At 41.9% G+C, this 17,910-nt stretch overlaps 1 protein-coding gene across 3 annotated transcripts in view; it reads left to right on the top strand.

Moving 5' to 3' along the window:
• Positions 1–17,910, top strand: part of SETBP1 (SET binding protein 1) — a 266,963-nt gene that overhangs the window by 175,608 nt on the left and 73,445 nt on the right. For all 3 annotated transcript variants that reach the window (XM_066339223.1, XM_066339222.1, XM_066339221.1), the window contains one exon: positions 9,175–12,634. In XM_066339223.1, the coding sequence (XP_066195320.1) occupies positions 9,175–12,634 (3,460 nt within the window). The remainder of the gene's footprint in view (positions 1–9,174; positions 12,635–17,910) is intronic.

Below are 17,910 nucleotides of genomic sequence, written 5' to 3'. Positions count from 1 at the left end.
CCCCAGCTGTCACTTCCTGGTTCTAGGGAAAGGGGGAGAAGGACCACTTTTTATATAACAATGGTGAAAAAATAGTCACGTGCTGTGGGGAAACTGGAGCATAAATCTTCTGAAGCTCCGCTCATCCTATTGCCTTTAGCAAATGGAACAGGTTGCATTGCATGTCTGCTTGGACTGTTACAAGGCCTGCACTCAGTATGCAAGGGAAGATGAGAGTGTTCCTATTCCCTTCTGTCAGAAAGGTATCATTTTACTGGTGAAAAAAAAGCAGAATCCCACTTTGCAGTCTGATCCAAGACCAGCTTTTTGGACGAGTCCAGACCACATCCTGTCTCCGGATGTGTACACCCCACAGCAGTCACTGGCCTTGAAAAACATGCAGTGGCTCTTTGGCACAGTGGCTCCCAATAGAGCCAGAAATTCACCATGTATGACCTCTCTAGGCAGATTTTGGGAACGAACCTCCCACATTTTGGTTCAGGTCACTGGAGTTCATCTTTTCACAATGAATTTGCTGAAGGCACAAGTGATGCTCTCACTGAAGTCATGGGACAGGACTCAGATCTTCATTCAGGGAGGTCGGAAGACACTGTACATTTGACCTGTCCTGCAAATTTTCAAAGGGTTTATTACCCAACTGTGCCTGATAGATGTTCTGGCAGATTTCTGGACTTTTTGCTAATGCTGTTGTACATTTAATACTTCATTCTAGACCTTAGTTGCAATCAGAATGCTTCAAAAGAATTAATCTGGTGGTCAGTAACTGCTAAATGAAGTGCATGCTAAAATAATGATGAGCTAACTGACTGCAGCTCACAGCTTTTATGAGCTTCCCTAAATGCCTGTTTTCAGGTGAATTCAGCATCTCCTTGACATTTAAGGACTCAATTTATAATCAAATTATTTAACTCTAGTGGAAAGAATCACTGGCCTCAACAGAAAAGCCATTTATATTTCTCCCATCCCTTGGAAGAAAAAAAGAGTATTCAAGGTAATGCTGCAATTCCTATAGTAAATGAAGGATAAAAGAAACCTTTCAATGCAAATTAAGAACTGCAGGCTTTTAAAAGTTATAGCAGAAACTTAAAATGCACAGCTGTTCACATCCTTATTTTCAATTTAGCAATCTCAGACATGCTGAGGGCAACTAAGATGGTGAAGGGCCTTGAGGGGAAGCCACATGGGGGTCAGCTGAGGTCACTTGGTCTGTTTAGCTGGAGAAAGGAAGACTGAGGTCTCCATTGCTCTCCGCATTGCAGTTGCAGCTTCCTCATAAAAGAAAGAGCAGGGGCAGACATGATCTCTGCTCTGTGGTAACAGTGACAGGACGTGAGGGAATGGCCTGATGCTGAGTCAGGGGAGGTTTAGGTTGGATATCAGGAAAAGGTTCTTCACCTTTGGGTGAGGGTGTTTGGGTGCTAGAACAGCTCCCAGAGAATGGGCACAACCAAACCTGACAGACCCCAAGATGAGTTTCTACAATGTTCTCAGGCACAGAGGGGGATTGCTGGGATGTCCTGTGCAAGGGCAGAAGCTGGACTCAATGATCCTTTTGGGATCCTTCCAACTCACCCTGTTCTGTCAGTCTGTGATTCTAGGATTAACATCCTAGAAAACACCACAAGTCTTTCAGAGATTAATACCCCTCACTGCTCCCATTTCTGCAGGTCCCAGTCTGTCTTGGGATCCTTCTGCTGTTTTATTTTGGCTGAGCCATTGTATAAATGTGCATTTCCCTCTTCAGCTTGAAATTACAGAGGAAAGTGGAAGAGCAAGATGAGGTAAAAACTTGGACAAACAATGTCATAGTTACACGCTGGTGAGAGCAGGTTGAGCTCCACAGAATCAACCATTCCCGAAGGGATGGAAGTATGTTTTATTCATTAATAATAAAGCCTTAATATCACTGCAGTTAAGTTCATTTGCAAGGGTTGTGAACAAATGAAAGCACTCAGCTCAGCAAAGGCACCTTACTCTGCCAGCCCTGGCTTTGTGGGTGTAATGTCTTAAGCATTTGCCTAAAAATCCTTGCACTGGCTTGAGGCCAAACAAGGACCAAACCAGGGTTATCTCAACAATTGAATGGGGTAAACTGTTTGAGTCCCGTTGTAGTCCACCTTAGCTGGTGCCCAGCTGTTCTCTTCCAGCTGCCTAACCAAGGCAGTAAACAGAGTTGTGATTAAACATGATATTTAAACTGCATTGTTATGTTGGTGATGATGCGTTCTTTGTTGGAGATGACAGAAAAAATCCTATTTAGAATTTTCCCAGACTTGGTGCTTAATACAAAGCTCTGAAAAGAACAGGATTGCTTAAACATTTGATAAAGAAAATATGTGCAGCGATGGGTCTATTCCACCAGTAAGGAGCAGATCAGCCTGTAGTGCCAAATCCTACCCTTATAAATTCAACATGTTGTTGCAATTTGACAAAATAAAATCTTCAATCCCTCTGTGTGGAAAATAGATTTGTCTGAAAAGCAACAGAAGATTGAAAAGTGTGTAAATTATTCCGTTTAAAGCTGGTAGCAAAATTAATTTGGAATAACTTTGGAATTTCTGAATTACTTAGAAAATCAAGACGCTTTACCAGGAATGCATGAAAAATTACAACTCACAACCATGTAAGCATCTTTGGAATGTTCACTAATCTCTGCATTGATTTGTCTTTTCCTTGGATAAGTGCTTTAGACAGGGTATTCTCAAAACAATCATGATGCCAAAGCATGAGCTTCATCTTCTCTGTATTGACACAATCACACTCCACAGTCTGGGATGTTTTATTCCGTGAATGGACACAAAGTGGTGTTGCTTGGCTTTTAATTACCCCACTACTACCCCATGCTGTGCCATGCTCTCATGGGCATTTTTGCTTAAATTCCTGCCTCTCTTTGTAAGTCAAATACATGTTAAGGGGTTGGAAATGGATTACCTTTATGTCTCCTTCCAACCCAAGCTATTCTATGATTCTGTGATCCACACTCCTATGATCATGGTGGTTTTGTGCTCTTTGTGACCCAGGGGGTTGTGGAAGGAGTAAACTCTGGCAGTGATAAATTTGCAACAGTACTCTGGAAAATCCCCTATTTTGGAACCTGAATTTTATGTCAGTGTCGCTAATGTGCTTTTCTATTGGTGTTTCACTTTTAATTAAAGCCCCTACATCAGCTTTTAACTAGATTCAATGGAGTTCCTCAGAAGACACCACTGTTTGCACTTTCAGCAAGTGTCGTTTTCTGGTTTGGATCCATCCATGGCTAGAGTCACTGAAAACCTGAAGAAATTCCTAAGACCATTTCAGAGACTTGCAATTAGGAACTGACTAGACTTGATCACAGGCTTCTCACACCTCATGTCCATGCTCAGCCTGCAAGCCGTCACGCCAAAGTTACATTTTCCTGAGTCTGCTGTCTCCTCCACTTGGCATCTTTTATTTACAGTGTAATTCTACTTTGGGAAAGCTCAGTGCACTCACCAAAAGACATGAAATATCTCAAACCTGTAGCTCTGATTAGAGCCTGCAAGTGAGCAGTTTGCAGCTGTCCCATTGGGACACAAGGGGAAATGCTCAATTTTGAGCAAAAGTATGAGCTGAGCCAGGATTATTTATTCATGTGTTGGAGCTAGAAATCTCTTTTTTTCCCTTTCTTTCAAAGGTTTTTTTCCTCTAGTAACATGTGTTCATCCAAGTCTAGGAAGCAGAAACTAAAGAGAAAGCTTTTTCAAGGGGAACAAATAACTTGGAGATCCTCCAGTTTTTAGGAACTCAGGACAAGAACAGAGACTGATTTTTCAGAAAGCCAGTGCCCATTGCATTTTCAGTCAATGCCTGCAGATTTATTCATTCAGCCTGGAACATTTCAGGCTGACAGCTTTCTAGACACCATACTTCTGTTATGAGATTGTCTGAAGTACTTTTGGGTACAAACCCAAGTTGAGCAGCTCTGAATTCAGGCCTGCCTTCCCTCTGAGCTGGCAGGGTACAAAGATCCACTGTACATGAAGGTTCTCTGCCACAACAGACTGCTGTGCCTGAACTAATATCCTCCTCTGCACAGCTAGGAGACAATGCCTGGGAATCCAGCACCTTGCCAGCTCAGAGGGCAAAGCAGAGCATGTGCCCATACACATCACAGTTTCACCCCATGGATTTCCGATGAGATGCCAGCTCCTAGGTGCCAAAAGTGCTACCAAAAATGGCTTACAAGTTCCTAGACCACACAGAGGTATTATATGGTATTTTGATGAGATTTGTTCTTGCTGGAGTGGCAGGGGTGGCCCTGAGATAAAAGCAAGCACTTCCCAGTACTCTGATTTTAAGTGACATTATGCTTTTAGGAAAGTTTTTCCTCCTTTTTTTCCTTTTTTTTTTTTTTTTTTTTTTTATTAATTTATTTTGTTTCCAGCCTTATGAAGAAGATAACAAAGAATGGTATGTCCCCAGAGCACACTGATGTGTCACTGTGGATGCCAATCCCCACAGACACTCTTGATGTTATTAATTTTTAAAACAAACTTGCTGATTGAGGTTCTGACTGCATTTAAATTGTCTCTACAAGGAGACTGTGTACTAATTAACCCACAGAAACAATCAATGATGTACCTTTTTCAAATTTCAGGGTGATTAGAATATGAAAATGAAGAGCACAATGGTGCAGATGTTTTAAAATCACAGCAGACAGCAATTAGTGACATGGGAACCAGCTGCTTATCTCTCCAGATAAAGCCTCTTAATAGGGAATTACACTTGAGGAGCCATTACACAGATGGATCTGCGAATGATTTAAAGAGGAGGCGTTGTAGTATTAACTTTGATTTGCAAGCCAGATTCTTGACAAGCTTTATGTGCATTACCACCTCAAAAAGGTGTATTTTGAGCAGGGAGACCACCCCTTTAGGCACTCAGATTTTTTTTTCCCCCTAAGTGTTGGGTTTTTCTAAATTTATATTTTATCATAAACAGTATTTTTTTTTTTTAGGTTTGGAGTTTTGTTGGGGTTTTTTGATTGGTTGGTTGGTTTAGGGGTTTTTAATTTTTTTTTTTATAATCATTGTTATCACTTTACTAGGCCATCGATTTTGTTGCTGTCATCTCCTCCCAGTTTTTGTGCTTGGATTGTGGATTTAGATGGAAGCTCAGACAAGGGAACGAGTATGCAAATTGAAGCATCTTGAAAGAGTCCCTGAGGGATGGATTCTGCTGCTTGGTATAATTTGCAGAGTAGGGATTGGTACAGTATCATCCCCTCAACTACAAGGGCTGCATATCAGAATAAAACTGTTTTGGGAAGTAATCATGTCTGCAGGTGCAGGGTTGCACAGGACTGGAGAGACAGGTATAAACACAGAGCATAAAACTTCTTTTGTCTATGACCAGTGATCACCAGTATGGGTTCTATCCTGCTTACAGGTCCGCCCACCACTGCCAAAGCTGACTTGAAACTTATGAGTTTGTCATTCAAATCTTGCTCCACTAATAAGAGGATTCTAATCTTATTTTTATAGTCTAAGGTTTAGCATGTGCTGGATCAGGTTGCTCAAGCCTTTTTGCAGTTACAAAGGCTATCACCTTCTTTATTTTATTTTCTTTAAAGGAAAGTTGGGGTTATTTAACCTACTAAAAACAGTAAACTGTATATGGAGAGAAATATTGACCAAGTATTCTGAGATGTAGTAAAATTATGTGAGTTAATTTACACCTCTATTTCCACAAAAAAAGAAGGAGCAGATTCTCTGTGCAGAATAGCTGGGTGTGGAAGCAAATCCCATTTAATAAAAGGGCAACTGACAAGCAGAGGCTGGTGCTGAAGTTTGAAGCATTTTTAGGGTCTCATAAACCAAAAAGTAAATAAAGATAAATCCTTTCCATGAAAAAAAGCCCACTATTCTTGATGCTGGTCTCGGCTGGCTGCCATAGGAACTCTATTCAAGTCAACAGCCCCATGGAGCTGGAGTATATTACATACTTACTGACAAATAAAGTAAAGAATTTGGGTGAAAGATATCAAGATATAGGTTTCTTAAGATTCCTTTACCATCCTGACAGGTCTGACAACTGACATCTCAATCAGCTTACCAAAGCCTTGGCTTAGCCGATCTAGGCCTCATTGGCTTTTTGGGATGGTGCTCACATAGCAGGAAAAATTGAAGTCTAAACATTAGGATCAATGGGATCAAACAGTAACCCAGATGAATACATGGGGAATAAAATACACTTGGCTGCATTACTTTCAACTGATTTAGTAGTGCTTTGAGGTAAACAGTCTCCATATATCCATTGCAGCCACTGAAACCCAGCCTGCTGCAGCCAAATCGTCTCTAGTCACTGCTCTGCAGAAGAATTACTTTTGGGTGCTATGGATGGGTTTGGCAAGGTAGAGCAAATAAATGTTACACTGGAAGAAGTTTCGTAAGGAAACCCAGCAGACTGTAATATGCATGGGCAGAAATATAGTTCTGACATCTTGCTTAGGAAATGGAGTCCCCTGATCCTGCAGACCAGTCATTTTTTGAAGGCCTGTTGAAATTGGAGTGCTTATCTGTGTGATTAAATGCCTCCAGAGTTGGCACCTTTGATGACATAGACATATCTTTCTCATGAATTTTAAGATTGATGTGGTGGTGGCCAGGGCAGCTGAAGCAATGACAGGGCTATCATTAGGGATGTGTTGGGAGTTACATCATCACTATATAATGTACAGGCCAAGGAAATGAGGCTGGAGGAGCCAAGCCATATATCAGCATCCATCGCTGATCTATAGCTGGCCTCTCTTTTCTGAGTCCTTATTAACTGCCTTAAAATGCAGATCAGAGATTATTGCTCCTTCTAGACCATGGATCTCCATGTGTATGATAGATATGGAGAGACTAGGTTGTTGCTAGAGTGTGATGGGTTTGTTCCCTGCTGTAAGCCTCCTTCTTATTTTTATCTTTTTTCTCTTCCAAATGAAATATTTCAGGTAATTTAGTTTCACAGCTCAGCACTTGGAAGTAATGTGGGTGTAAGGAGCTTGTTTGGCTGCAGCTAGCAGGCTGGGATCTGTTCAGAAACAGGCTGGCCCCGCCTCAATGTGGTTGCTGGGGTCCGAGAGAGGCTTCAGCCCAGCATTTACAGGGCTTCTTCACACCACAAATTGTGGTACCTCGGGAAAATGAAGTTTATGTGATGCTGGAGTGAATCACAGCCATTTCCCCCTGGGACATCACCAGGGGATGGCCCTCCCATCTCCTTGTGCCAGGACACCCAGCCTAGTGGCTGGGCAGCAGGAGAAGCACAAATGGCCCAGGCAAAATGGATCTCAGGAGCTTTGGGATCAGTTTAAAATAATTAAAACAAACTGTAGAACTCCAGTGCTGGTACTGCTGGTTTTCCCTCCCTGGACCCATTCCATGATGGACATGGTTGGGCACCTTTTTCTTAAGGAGGGCATCAGTGTGGGTTGTATCCTCTGTGCACTCCAGGGCTCGTTTGTGAAAGGCCACTGTGAGGAAGAGAAGTAGAAGGATTAAATCCCCAAGGGCTGTTTATGCTTTCAGCTCTTTTCTCAGGCTGAGGAAACTGGGTGTTTCTCACCCACGACATCTGCAGCTCCACCACAGCTGCATGCTTTCATTCTCTCACTCCACAATTCCTGGAAATCTCTGTTTTTCCTGAACATAGCTGGTCCATGTGCACTACAGCTGAACTATCCACAGGATTTAAGAGTCCCTGATTGCTGCTCAGACAATGGACCAGAACAGCTTCATCGCTATTGACTATTCCAGGAAAGCCACATGTCTATATTTATATGGACATGAAAGATAGCTCAGCATCAATTTGTCAATAATGTGCATGTTTAGCGGCCACTAAATAATGTGTCATGGGCTTGGGGTAGTCCAGTCCTTTTCAAACTTCTCTAAAGTTGCTCAGAACTAGGAACATCTCATTTCCCAACTCAGAGCCCTCTTATACCCTTTTGCCTACTTGCCCCAAAATTTCTGTTGCAAACACCCAAAAGGGAGATCTAATGGGCTACCAATAGAAACTTAATTGTAACAGGGTGTTTGCAAGAGCACAAGAAACTCAGCTATTGTCTACTTTTCTTTCCTTGGTTATATTTTTATTTTAAGTTTCATCATTTGTTTGACATTCACAACAATGTCTGTAGCTCGTACACCTAGTACTGCTTGTAGTACTAGGTGTACAAAAGCAATTGTGCAGTCTTACCCAGTGCTTTACAGAATAAAAGCTGTAAAATAATAATAATAATAATAATAATAATAATAATAATAATAATAATAATAATAATAATTATAATAAACCCACAACAGATCAACCAAAGAAAGTAAAAAACAAAAAGATAGATACTTTTGCTTTAAAAGGAAAATGTTACAGCTGTAGTAAACAACTTTTTTTTTTTTAGCTGTAAACCAACCAAGATAAAAACAGTAGAGTTTCTTTTGCTCTGTAAGAGTCTTCAGCATAACTCTGCCCTTGCTGTAACCTCTGTGACTTGAAGAGCTTCTGTCAGACTAGAAATCATATTGAAAATATCTCTCACCAACATTGCAAATAGAAGAGTTTTAAAATGGAAAGGGAGTAATACAAATCTTGAACCTGCCAAGTGTGCCTCACACAGCTGATGTTATGCATATGATTTTAAGGACTAAGTATGCAGGGATGACTTCCATGTCGAAATTCAAGTAAATCTTTGCAGAATCTGCCTTCATGGGGAAGAGGACACATGGGTTTTCCTCTTGTTTGTTACAGCTTCTAAGATAATTTTCCAGTTTTCTTGTTTACAATAATGAGTTTAATTGCTGCTGTTGAGCCTGAAGTTCTGTGAGCGATTATTTGTCAGAAAAAAGGCATTCTCACCAGGAGGCTGAATTTCACCATTTATCCTTTGAAAGGGAATATTTCACTTGTGTTTTAAATTAAAAATCAATAGAATATGTTCCCTTAGCAATTTTATATTTATAGAACTATTTCCACTCTTTTTAGGGTAAGGAAACCAAACAAAACATGTTTACTGTACATGAAATCTAAATGCAAGTATAGGAAGATTTTATAAAGGTTCCTAACTCTTACAAAGGCATTGTTGTTACTCACTACATAAACAAAGAGCTGCAACCAGTGGTTATGAATGGGCTGCTAAACTGATTTTTTTCCTGTTTATTTTCTGCTGCCTTCCAGGTTTATGACAGGCCACAAAAACACACTGCTCTGCACTATGATCCAGGCCTCCAACAAGACTTCACCAGTGACACCTTAAAATCAAAGCACCAGCAGAAAAGTAGCAACCAGCACCACATTGACTGGTCAGCAAGCTCCGACACAGGACCTGCTTCTCAGAGTTGCTTCATCAACACAGAGCCCAGTAGAGAAGCAATTAGTGCCACCAAGGTCTCTGCTCTGGAGCCAGGAGTTTCCTACAGCAAATCCCAGGCCAAGAAGCCCTGCAGCAGCTCATGGGGGCAGCTGTCGGTCTGTAGTAAAGAGCTGACAATTTGCAGTGCAGTCCCATCACCCAGCGGCACCAGCACAGCTGCCCAGCCAAGCAGTGCCCCCGAGTGCAATGGGCTTTTGCCTCTTGGAGATCAGGAGGGAGGTGTGCAGCTGGAGGCCCCCGATCAGCCCTCTGGAAGTATGAAGAAGAAGTCCACCAAAAAGGACTTGATGAGCCAAACCATCCAAACCACAGACATTGAGTGGGTAAAGAGTGCTCAGAAAGCATTTGACAGCAAATCCCATGACAGCATGGAAGGGAAAAAGGAGTCTTACTCGATGGACAGTATGTTGGATACATCACCCTTGAAGCAGAATCCCATTTCTGCCACCACTTGTGAAAGCGACACCAATCACGTACGAATTACTATCCCAATAAAGTCTCCGACAACAGATGCATCTGGCCACAAAAGGAAAAAGAGGCAATCCATTAAATCCATAGAGAAAACTATCCAGGAGAAAAGCCTGCCTTCTGTGCTTGCTTTGAGTGGTGAAATGGCAAACAGGACCAGCTCTCAACCAGAGGGGAGTAAAAAAGATCTTCGAGCCACAAAGCCAGGGAAAGTGATTGAAAATGAGTCCTCCTTAGCAGCTATTGACAATGGTGTGTTTATGGACAAAGCATCCCCCAGCAGTGCTGCCCGACCCAGAAAACCTCTACCTGTAACATCCACTCTCTTATCCACCAATCTTTCCACAGCTGGCAAATTGCCTGATGTCCAGCACCCCAAACATGCAGCTAAGCGCCGGTGGACCTGCAGCAAACCTAAATCTATTGTTCGGGAGTCCTCCCTGACGACATCTGAGAAGCTGATGTTGGAGCCTCCTTCAGCCTATCCCATCACACCATCCAGCCCTCTGTATACCAATACAGACAGTCTTACTGTGATCACACCTGTCAAGAAAAAAAGAGGACGACCAAAGAAACAGCCTTTGCTCACTGTTGAAACCATTCATGAGGGGACCTCCACCAGCCCAGTGAGTCCAATCAATCGTGAATTTCAAGGAACAAAGAAAAGGAAGAGGAGAAGGAATCTGGCCAAGTTTGCTCAGATGGTCCCAGGAGAGGACAAGTCCATCAGTGAACTCAAATTTCACAAAAAGGTTGGGAAACTTGGGGTCTTGGATAAGAAGACCATCAAGACCATTAATAAAATGAAAACCCTCAAGAGGAAGAACATTCTCAATCAGATCTTGTCCTCCTGCTCCAGCAGCATAGCTCTGAAAGCAAAAGTCCAGCCACCATCTAGTGCTGGGTCAACGACCATTGATGCCAGACTAGGAAAGCAGATCAATGTCAGCAAGAGGGGGACTATCTACATTGGTAAAAAAAGGGGCAGAAAGCCAAGGGCAGAGCTGCAGCCTCAGCCAGAAGAACCTAAGACAGCCATCAAGCACTCAAGGCCTGTTTCTAGCCAGCCAGAAAACCCAGCAGTGCCTTCCAACTTGCAGTCACTTGTGGCATCATCACCAGCAGCTATTCATCCGCTTTCAACACAATTAGTGGGGATCAATGGCAACCTCAGCCCTGCAAGCACTGAAACTAATTTTTCAGAGTTAAAAACTATGCCAAATCTTCAACCTATCAGTGCTCTTCCTACAAAAACCCAGAAAGGAATGCACAGTGGAACTTGGAAGCTGTCTCCACCCAGGCTAATGGCTAATTCACCTTCTCACCTCTGTGAAATAGGTTCTCTGAAAGAAGTCACACTGTCGCCAGTTAGCGAGTCTCACAGTGAGGAAACCATACCGAGCGACAGTGGGATAGGTACAGACAACAACAGCACCTCTGACCAAGCGGAGAAAAGCTCAGAATCCCGCCGGAGATATTCCTTCGATTTCTGCACCCTGGACAATCCAGAGGCTATCCCATCTGACACCAGCACAAAGAACAGGCATGGTCACCGGCAGAAACATCTCATTGTGGATAACTTTCTCTCTCATGAAAGTATTAAAAAGCCAAAGCACAAGAGGAAAAGGAAAAGCCTGCAGAACAGAGATGACCTCCAGTTTCTGGCAGACCTTGAGGAACTCATCAATAAGTTTCAAGTGTTCAGGATTTCCCATAGAAGTTATACATTTTATCATGAAAATCCATATCCCAGCATCTTCAGGATTAATTTTGATCACTATTACCCTGTGCCATACATCCAGTATGACCCATTGCTCTATCTTCGCAGGACCTCTGATATGAAGTCTAAGAAGAAGCGTGGTAGACCTGCCAAAACCAATGACACCATGACAAAGGTGCCTTTTTTACAAGGGTTCGGTTACCCTATTCCCAGTGGGAGTTACTATGCACCCTATGGAATGCCTTACACATCAATGCCTATGATGAATCTTGGTTACTATGGTCAGTATCCAGCTCCTTTGTACCTGTCTCACACGCTTGGAGCGGCTTCCCCATTTATGAGACCTACCGTGCCCCCACCCCAATTCCATGCAAGCTCTCATATGAAGATGTCCACCACTGCCAAACACAAAGTAAAACACGGAGTGCACCTACAAACCCCTGTGGGAATGGGCCTTGGAGACATGCAGTCCTCTTTGGCTCCTCCAAAGGTTGGAGGAACAAGCCTTTCAAGTGGCCGACTTCACAAAAGGAAACACAAACATAAGCACAAGCATAAGGATGAGCGGATATTGGGGACTCACGAAGATCTGAGCGGTCTCTTTGCTAGCAAGTCTACTGGCTTCTCCAGCCATGCCATCAATGAGAGGCTGAGTGGCTCAGACAAAGACCTGTCTTTGCTCAATGAGAAGAGCAAGCATAAAGAGAAGCAGAAGCACCAGCATTGTGAAACCGGACACAAAGGCTCGAAGAATAACTTTGAAGTGGATACACTGTCTACGCTATCACTTTCTGATGCCCAGCAGTGGTCACAGAGCAAAGATAAAAGTGACTCAAGCAATGATCCCATTGACTCTTGCACGAAGAGATACTCTGGTAATACTGAGAGTAATGGAAGGTCAGAGTCCCTGGACATGTTTGGTGAAATAAATTCCTCAAGTGAGAAGCGGGACAATGATGCAAGTGGGAATAAAAGAAGAAGCTTTGAAGGCTTTGGAACTTACAGGGAAAAGGACATTCAGCCCTTCAAGACAAATAGGAAGGACAGAAGTACTTTTGATTCTTCAGCCTCTTCAGGTAAGCTTTGCTTTATTGTATTTTACTTTTACTATTTACTGCACTTAAATTTCAATGCTGAACAAAGAGGGACTCATCATTTACAGTAAATACATTTATGAGATAATGATTTCTCTGGCTTTTGTGTCTGACTCATTCTTCATCTACACTTAAGGAAGATCAACAGGAAAGTTGGCCACACTTTAAATCCAAAGTTTTAAAAGTCTTCAAGTTGTTACACAGCACTTTCATAAATATTTGTCCTGCCTTTACCTATTCCCCATTGCTTGTTGCATTTCTTCCTAAAATCTGACCATTGCATTCTGCAACAACAGCAATTGTAATATCTGTTGGCAAGGTGGTCATCCCTCTAATCAGTGTCTAACATCATATGATCAAAGTCACTGCCCAGCCTTTGGGAGAAGAGCACAGAATCTCTGCTTTGGCCCATAAAGTGGCCAAAACCCATTTATGGATGGGATGGACCAGACAGGTGGGATGGTGTGAAGCTGTGTCCGTGTCCCATTAATTTGTTCTACTGTTGATCCAGAGGCACCCACCATGGTGATGGCTGGGCTGCATATTTGGAGATCCTGGGTACAGTCCTAATGTAAATCTATCGCTTCCAGTCTGCAGGTGTCACATAAAATAATTATCCTGAGCATTGAGCGGCTATGGGAAGGGACCAATGTAATGGAAATAAACCCTCGCCAATGAGCTCTGAAGAGTTTTAGATCTTATGACTTGGAAATAAGTCTGGGTAGATGAAGATGGAGGAAGCTCCTTTTGGCCACTACGGACATCTGTTCCTCTCCTGCAGAGTAAAGAAAAAGCAAATCTGAATATTGCCTGAGAGACTGAATTGTACATTACAATAGGGAGCTGCTTTTGTGATGACAGAGAGGCAGGTGTTTTGGTGCATTATAAATGAATTTATCTTGGGAGCAAGCCCAGTGCTTCTACACCATCAGCTATTTATCACAAATTTCACACTTAGCTCTGCAAAGGGATGAGCTTTGCTGAACCAATCAGTGATGGATGAGATTCTGATGTGCTAAATAAGAGCTTCAAAGAAAAGTAGCTGATAGCTTTCAAAATTAAAAGAAAATTAACTGAGAACACAGGAGTAGTGAATTTATATAACTTGCCAATGTAAGGCTCTAATTTTTTTTTCACTGACTTGTGATTGATGGGATTCCAAAGACTGCTCAATGCTTAAGCCACCTAAACATTTCCAGTTCCTTCACCAAGACCAGAATCTGAAATACAGTAGTGAAACACAGTCTGAAATGACAGATTACCCCATGAAAACATTCTCATTCGTGATATCATACTATATTTGACCAGTTGTGACATCAAAAAGCGATATATCCAAAAATATAGGAAAAGAGATTGAAATAAGTCTCTGAACATCAGAGTTGCAACATGCCTGACAAGGAACAAAGGTATTCTCCACCAAGTGCTGTGGTGGCAGTTTCATTAGGGAAGTAGTGTCCTGGCACATAGGATTAAAAGGCTTCAAAGTGTTTCACAAGTTTGTTTTTCTTTCTTTTTTTTTTTTTTTTTTTCTAATGGAAGTTCACAGTTTTAACCATCTGATAAAAGCCTTTGCATTTGTAGCCCTTTTGTCTTTGAACAGAAGATGTTTGCTCAATCTGTAATTTTCTATACCTTTCACTAAGCCATAGCAAACTATCGAAATTCCCAACAGTGCTGAACTCAAACTAGTTTCCAAAGTAGAGGCATGATCACTACCAGTGCTGAACTCAAACTAGTTTCCAAAGTAGAGGCATGATCACTGACTTGAAGATGGAATTAGTAAAGAAAAAGTTGATTTTGTATTATTTTCCTTCAGTTTATTCCTCATGACAATGAAAGTATAAGATGGAGGGCTAGAACTTCCCATGGGAGTACCATTAGATTTGCAGTTTAGGCTTTCTAAACTAGTTCTTGTTTATACTGAAATTATTTTTATTTCTTTTTGCTCTCCATGATTACAGCTGCACAGTTTTCCCTATGACCTAATCCATCAACTCTCAGATTATCAATTTATTTCTTCATTGTCATGCTATTATTTAGATGGAAAAATCATCAGCAGTTAGCTAAACAGAGCCAGATAACCAGAGCCATACCTTGCACTACAAGGAAAAATACTAAAACTAAACAGCTCTGCCAAGAGAGGCCTGGAGCCAAGACTGCTCATTAAAGCCTAGGAACATCTGTCTTCTTATGACTGCCTAAGATCTCAGTGCAGCTTTTTTTCCTCTCTGCCTTTGATCTTCACTGGGATTCCCAGCAGAGGTCTGCCCTTGAGTCTAGCCATAACTATTTAACCAGTTCCCACAGAGGGAGGATTGTTCTTTTCCATTATAACCTTCACCTTCTTCCACCTAACTCACCTTGCATTTCTCTGAGGAGGTTAAACAGAGATTGACTAATTAGAAAAATAAAAGGTAAAAGAAAAAAAAAGCACTATGAGGACATGTATGTCTGTCCCAGGAGGCAACTTCGATAGTCTGATTGCTCATTCCTTTCAGTGAAACGAAGATTCTGGCAAAAACTGAAATTAGATTTGTATCACAATTTCCGTGCTATCTCTACTGAATTGGCATTTTGGTGTGCTCAGTACTACCATTTGCAACTTCATTGCATTCTTCTGGAGATAAAATGCAGTAGCAAAACCTATCCGCACTCAGTGGATATATCTGTGATGAGAGGGATGAGAGAATCATTTATCATTCTTCAATGATTCAGGCACTGCAATTTGTTTCATTGTGGTGTGAAGGTGCAGGTATCATTGTATTACTGATAATTTATGTTTTGTCTGTGTTGTGACAGCACTTAGCCATTTCTGAGAAGTTTGGTGTTCATTGGTGATACGTAGTGGTCCTTCTTATCGTAGAAAACAGTCCTGTTGTACAATCTTAAAGCCTAGATGCAAACTTTCTTGTGCCTGGTACAGGCTGCCCAAAGAAATTATGGATGCCCCATTCCTGGAATTGTTCATGGACTGGGTTGAGGTTTGAGTACTAGGGTTGGTGGAAGGGTCTCTGCTCAATCCAAGAGGCTTGGAAATAGATGACTTTTAGAAGTCTCTTCCAATCAAACTATGCCATCATTCTGTGATTTGATATAGAAATCTGTGCACAAAGTGAACAAATCCATTGAGGGGGTGTAACCAGTTTCTTTGGTTGGTCACAACAGAAGTCCATTTCATGTCCTGCATCAATCTGGACTATCACTGGCAATCCTTTAGTGGAGACCTTTTGAGCTCTGAGTCAGTGTACATCTTTTGGGATCACGATGGGTTAAATGTGCAGTGTTAGAACGTATGGCTAATTTCACAGTGGCCTGACTGTTTCCACACCATTGCTCTGAAGAAGCTGGTGTTTCTTGCATAACGACAAGTTAATAATTCTTTCCACCCACTCCTCATGACCTGTTGTACCCTGACGCTTTTTTCTGAGATTCTTATTTTTGCTAAATTTCTTGTACTCATCTAAACCTCCTGCATTAACACTAGTTAATCAAAACAAATTTAACAATATTTTCTATTTAGCTGAAGACTATTCCAGTGGCATTAACCTGGCCTACAGGCAAGAATATGGCAGAAAGTGTTTCAGATCCTGCCTTGCCACAGACACTTGGGCACATCCTAGACTGAACTGTCAAGTTGTGTGCAGCAAGCATTGACTCAGTTGACTCATTTCTTCCCACAATCAGAGGTACACCTCAACACACATGCAAAGCTGTCTTGGAGTCCCTCTGGCAGTGTGTGACCGGAGGCACTATGCACAGCTGGATAGCTTTCCAGGAGTTACTAAAGTCCCAGGTGAGGGACACAGGGAGAGATCACAGATTGGTGCTGCAGCTGGGCTGGGGAGACTGAGACTAGAGATGTTTCAGAGGCCCTTGTGGCAAACTCCACATCTCCTTGTCATGTCTGCCTGTTCTATGATTCTGGGGAAGAGACTTCCATTGCTGATAAGCAGTCTCAATGCCATAGCTTGTGCCACATAAAAAAAGCAAGATTGTTTGTCTCTTACCCTTTTCCCTAGGTGGAATAATGAGGAAAAGCATATTTAACCTTTTAGGATGCATAGATAAGATGGTAATTTGAATGTACAACCTGTCAGATTATGTCCTAGTTATAATCACTGCAGGCCAGGATGTAGCTGGAGGTGAAGCAGAGGTTGAGAGTTGCTATATGCAGGGTTATGTTTCTGCTTTTCTTTGTAGTGAAACTCATCAAGGTCTATGCTACCTTATTGTCACATTATTTCTGTCTCCTCTTTTTTTTTAAACGATTATATGACCAAAGATTGCCTTGCTTGCATTTTGGGTATCATGGCTCAAAGATCAGCTAGGAAGTACATTGGTTTTATCAGAGGCAGTACAGACACCACATACAGTATATTTATGGGAATATAAAGTTAATTGTATGCAGCTATTAGGAAAGCAGTAATCATCAGTGTCTGAATGCTGGATAGGTAGCATGGCAAACATGCTTTATAAATTAATGTTTAACTTACCTACAAGCCTCCCAGGTCTTCCCACCCCAAAGTCCAGCAGTACTGCAAGCTGAGTTTCTTCTGACTTGAACTTTTGACTTGACCTTTCCTCTTCACTTGTGTTGTGCAGTGCTGGTTTTACTCTTGAAGGAACCAGTATCAGCTATAGCCCTGATCAGTCACAGTTCTACACTGAGAAGGGATCAGTATCTCAGTAGTGGATAAGCGTATTTATTCTAAATGTATGTGACAGATGAAGGTAAATAGTGTTAGCCAGTTGCCTTATTAATTAAACTTTGCTGATTTTTTATATAATAATACTTTCCACAAATAATTTATTATTTTACATAGGTCTAGGATCACAATCTTAGTTCATTATTCCTCAGTGAACACTGTATTTGAGTGATAGTGGAAACAGTAGGACCACAGTTTGGCCCACTGTTTTGGGTCCCTTATGGCAAGAAGGATGTTGAGGTGCTGGAGCATGTCCAGAGAAAGGCAGCAGAACTGGAGAAGTGTCTGGAGCATAAATCTGATGCGGAAGGGCTGAGGGAGACTGGGGGCAGGAGCTCAGCCTGGAGAAAAGGAGACTCAAGGGGAACCTTCTGGCTCTGCATAACTCCCTGACAGGAGGGGGCAGGCAGCCACGTTGGGGTCGTTCTTCACTCAGGTAACAAACAATAGGAAAAGAGGAAATGGCCTCAAGTTGCTCCAGAGGATGTTTAGATTGGATATTAGGGAAAAAATTTTCACTGAATAGTAGCCTTCTCCAGTTTTAATGGTTCT

This window comes from Sylvia atricapilla, chromosome Z (assembly GCF_009819655.1).
Source record: "Sylvia atricapilla isolate bSylAtr1 chromosome Z, bSylAtr1.pri, whole genome shotgun sequence".
NCBI lineage: Eukaryota > Metazoa > Chordata > Aves > Passeriformes > Sylviidae > Sylvia > Sylvia atricapilla.
The sequence above is the reverse complement of the archived record's forward strand: the minus strand, read 5'-3'. Positions and strand labels throughout refer to the sequence as shown.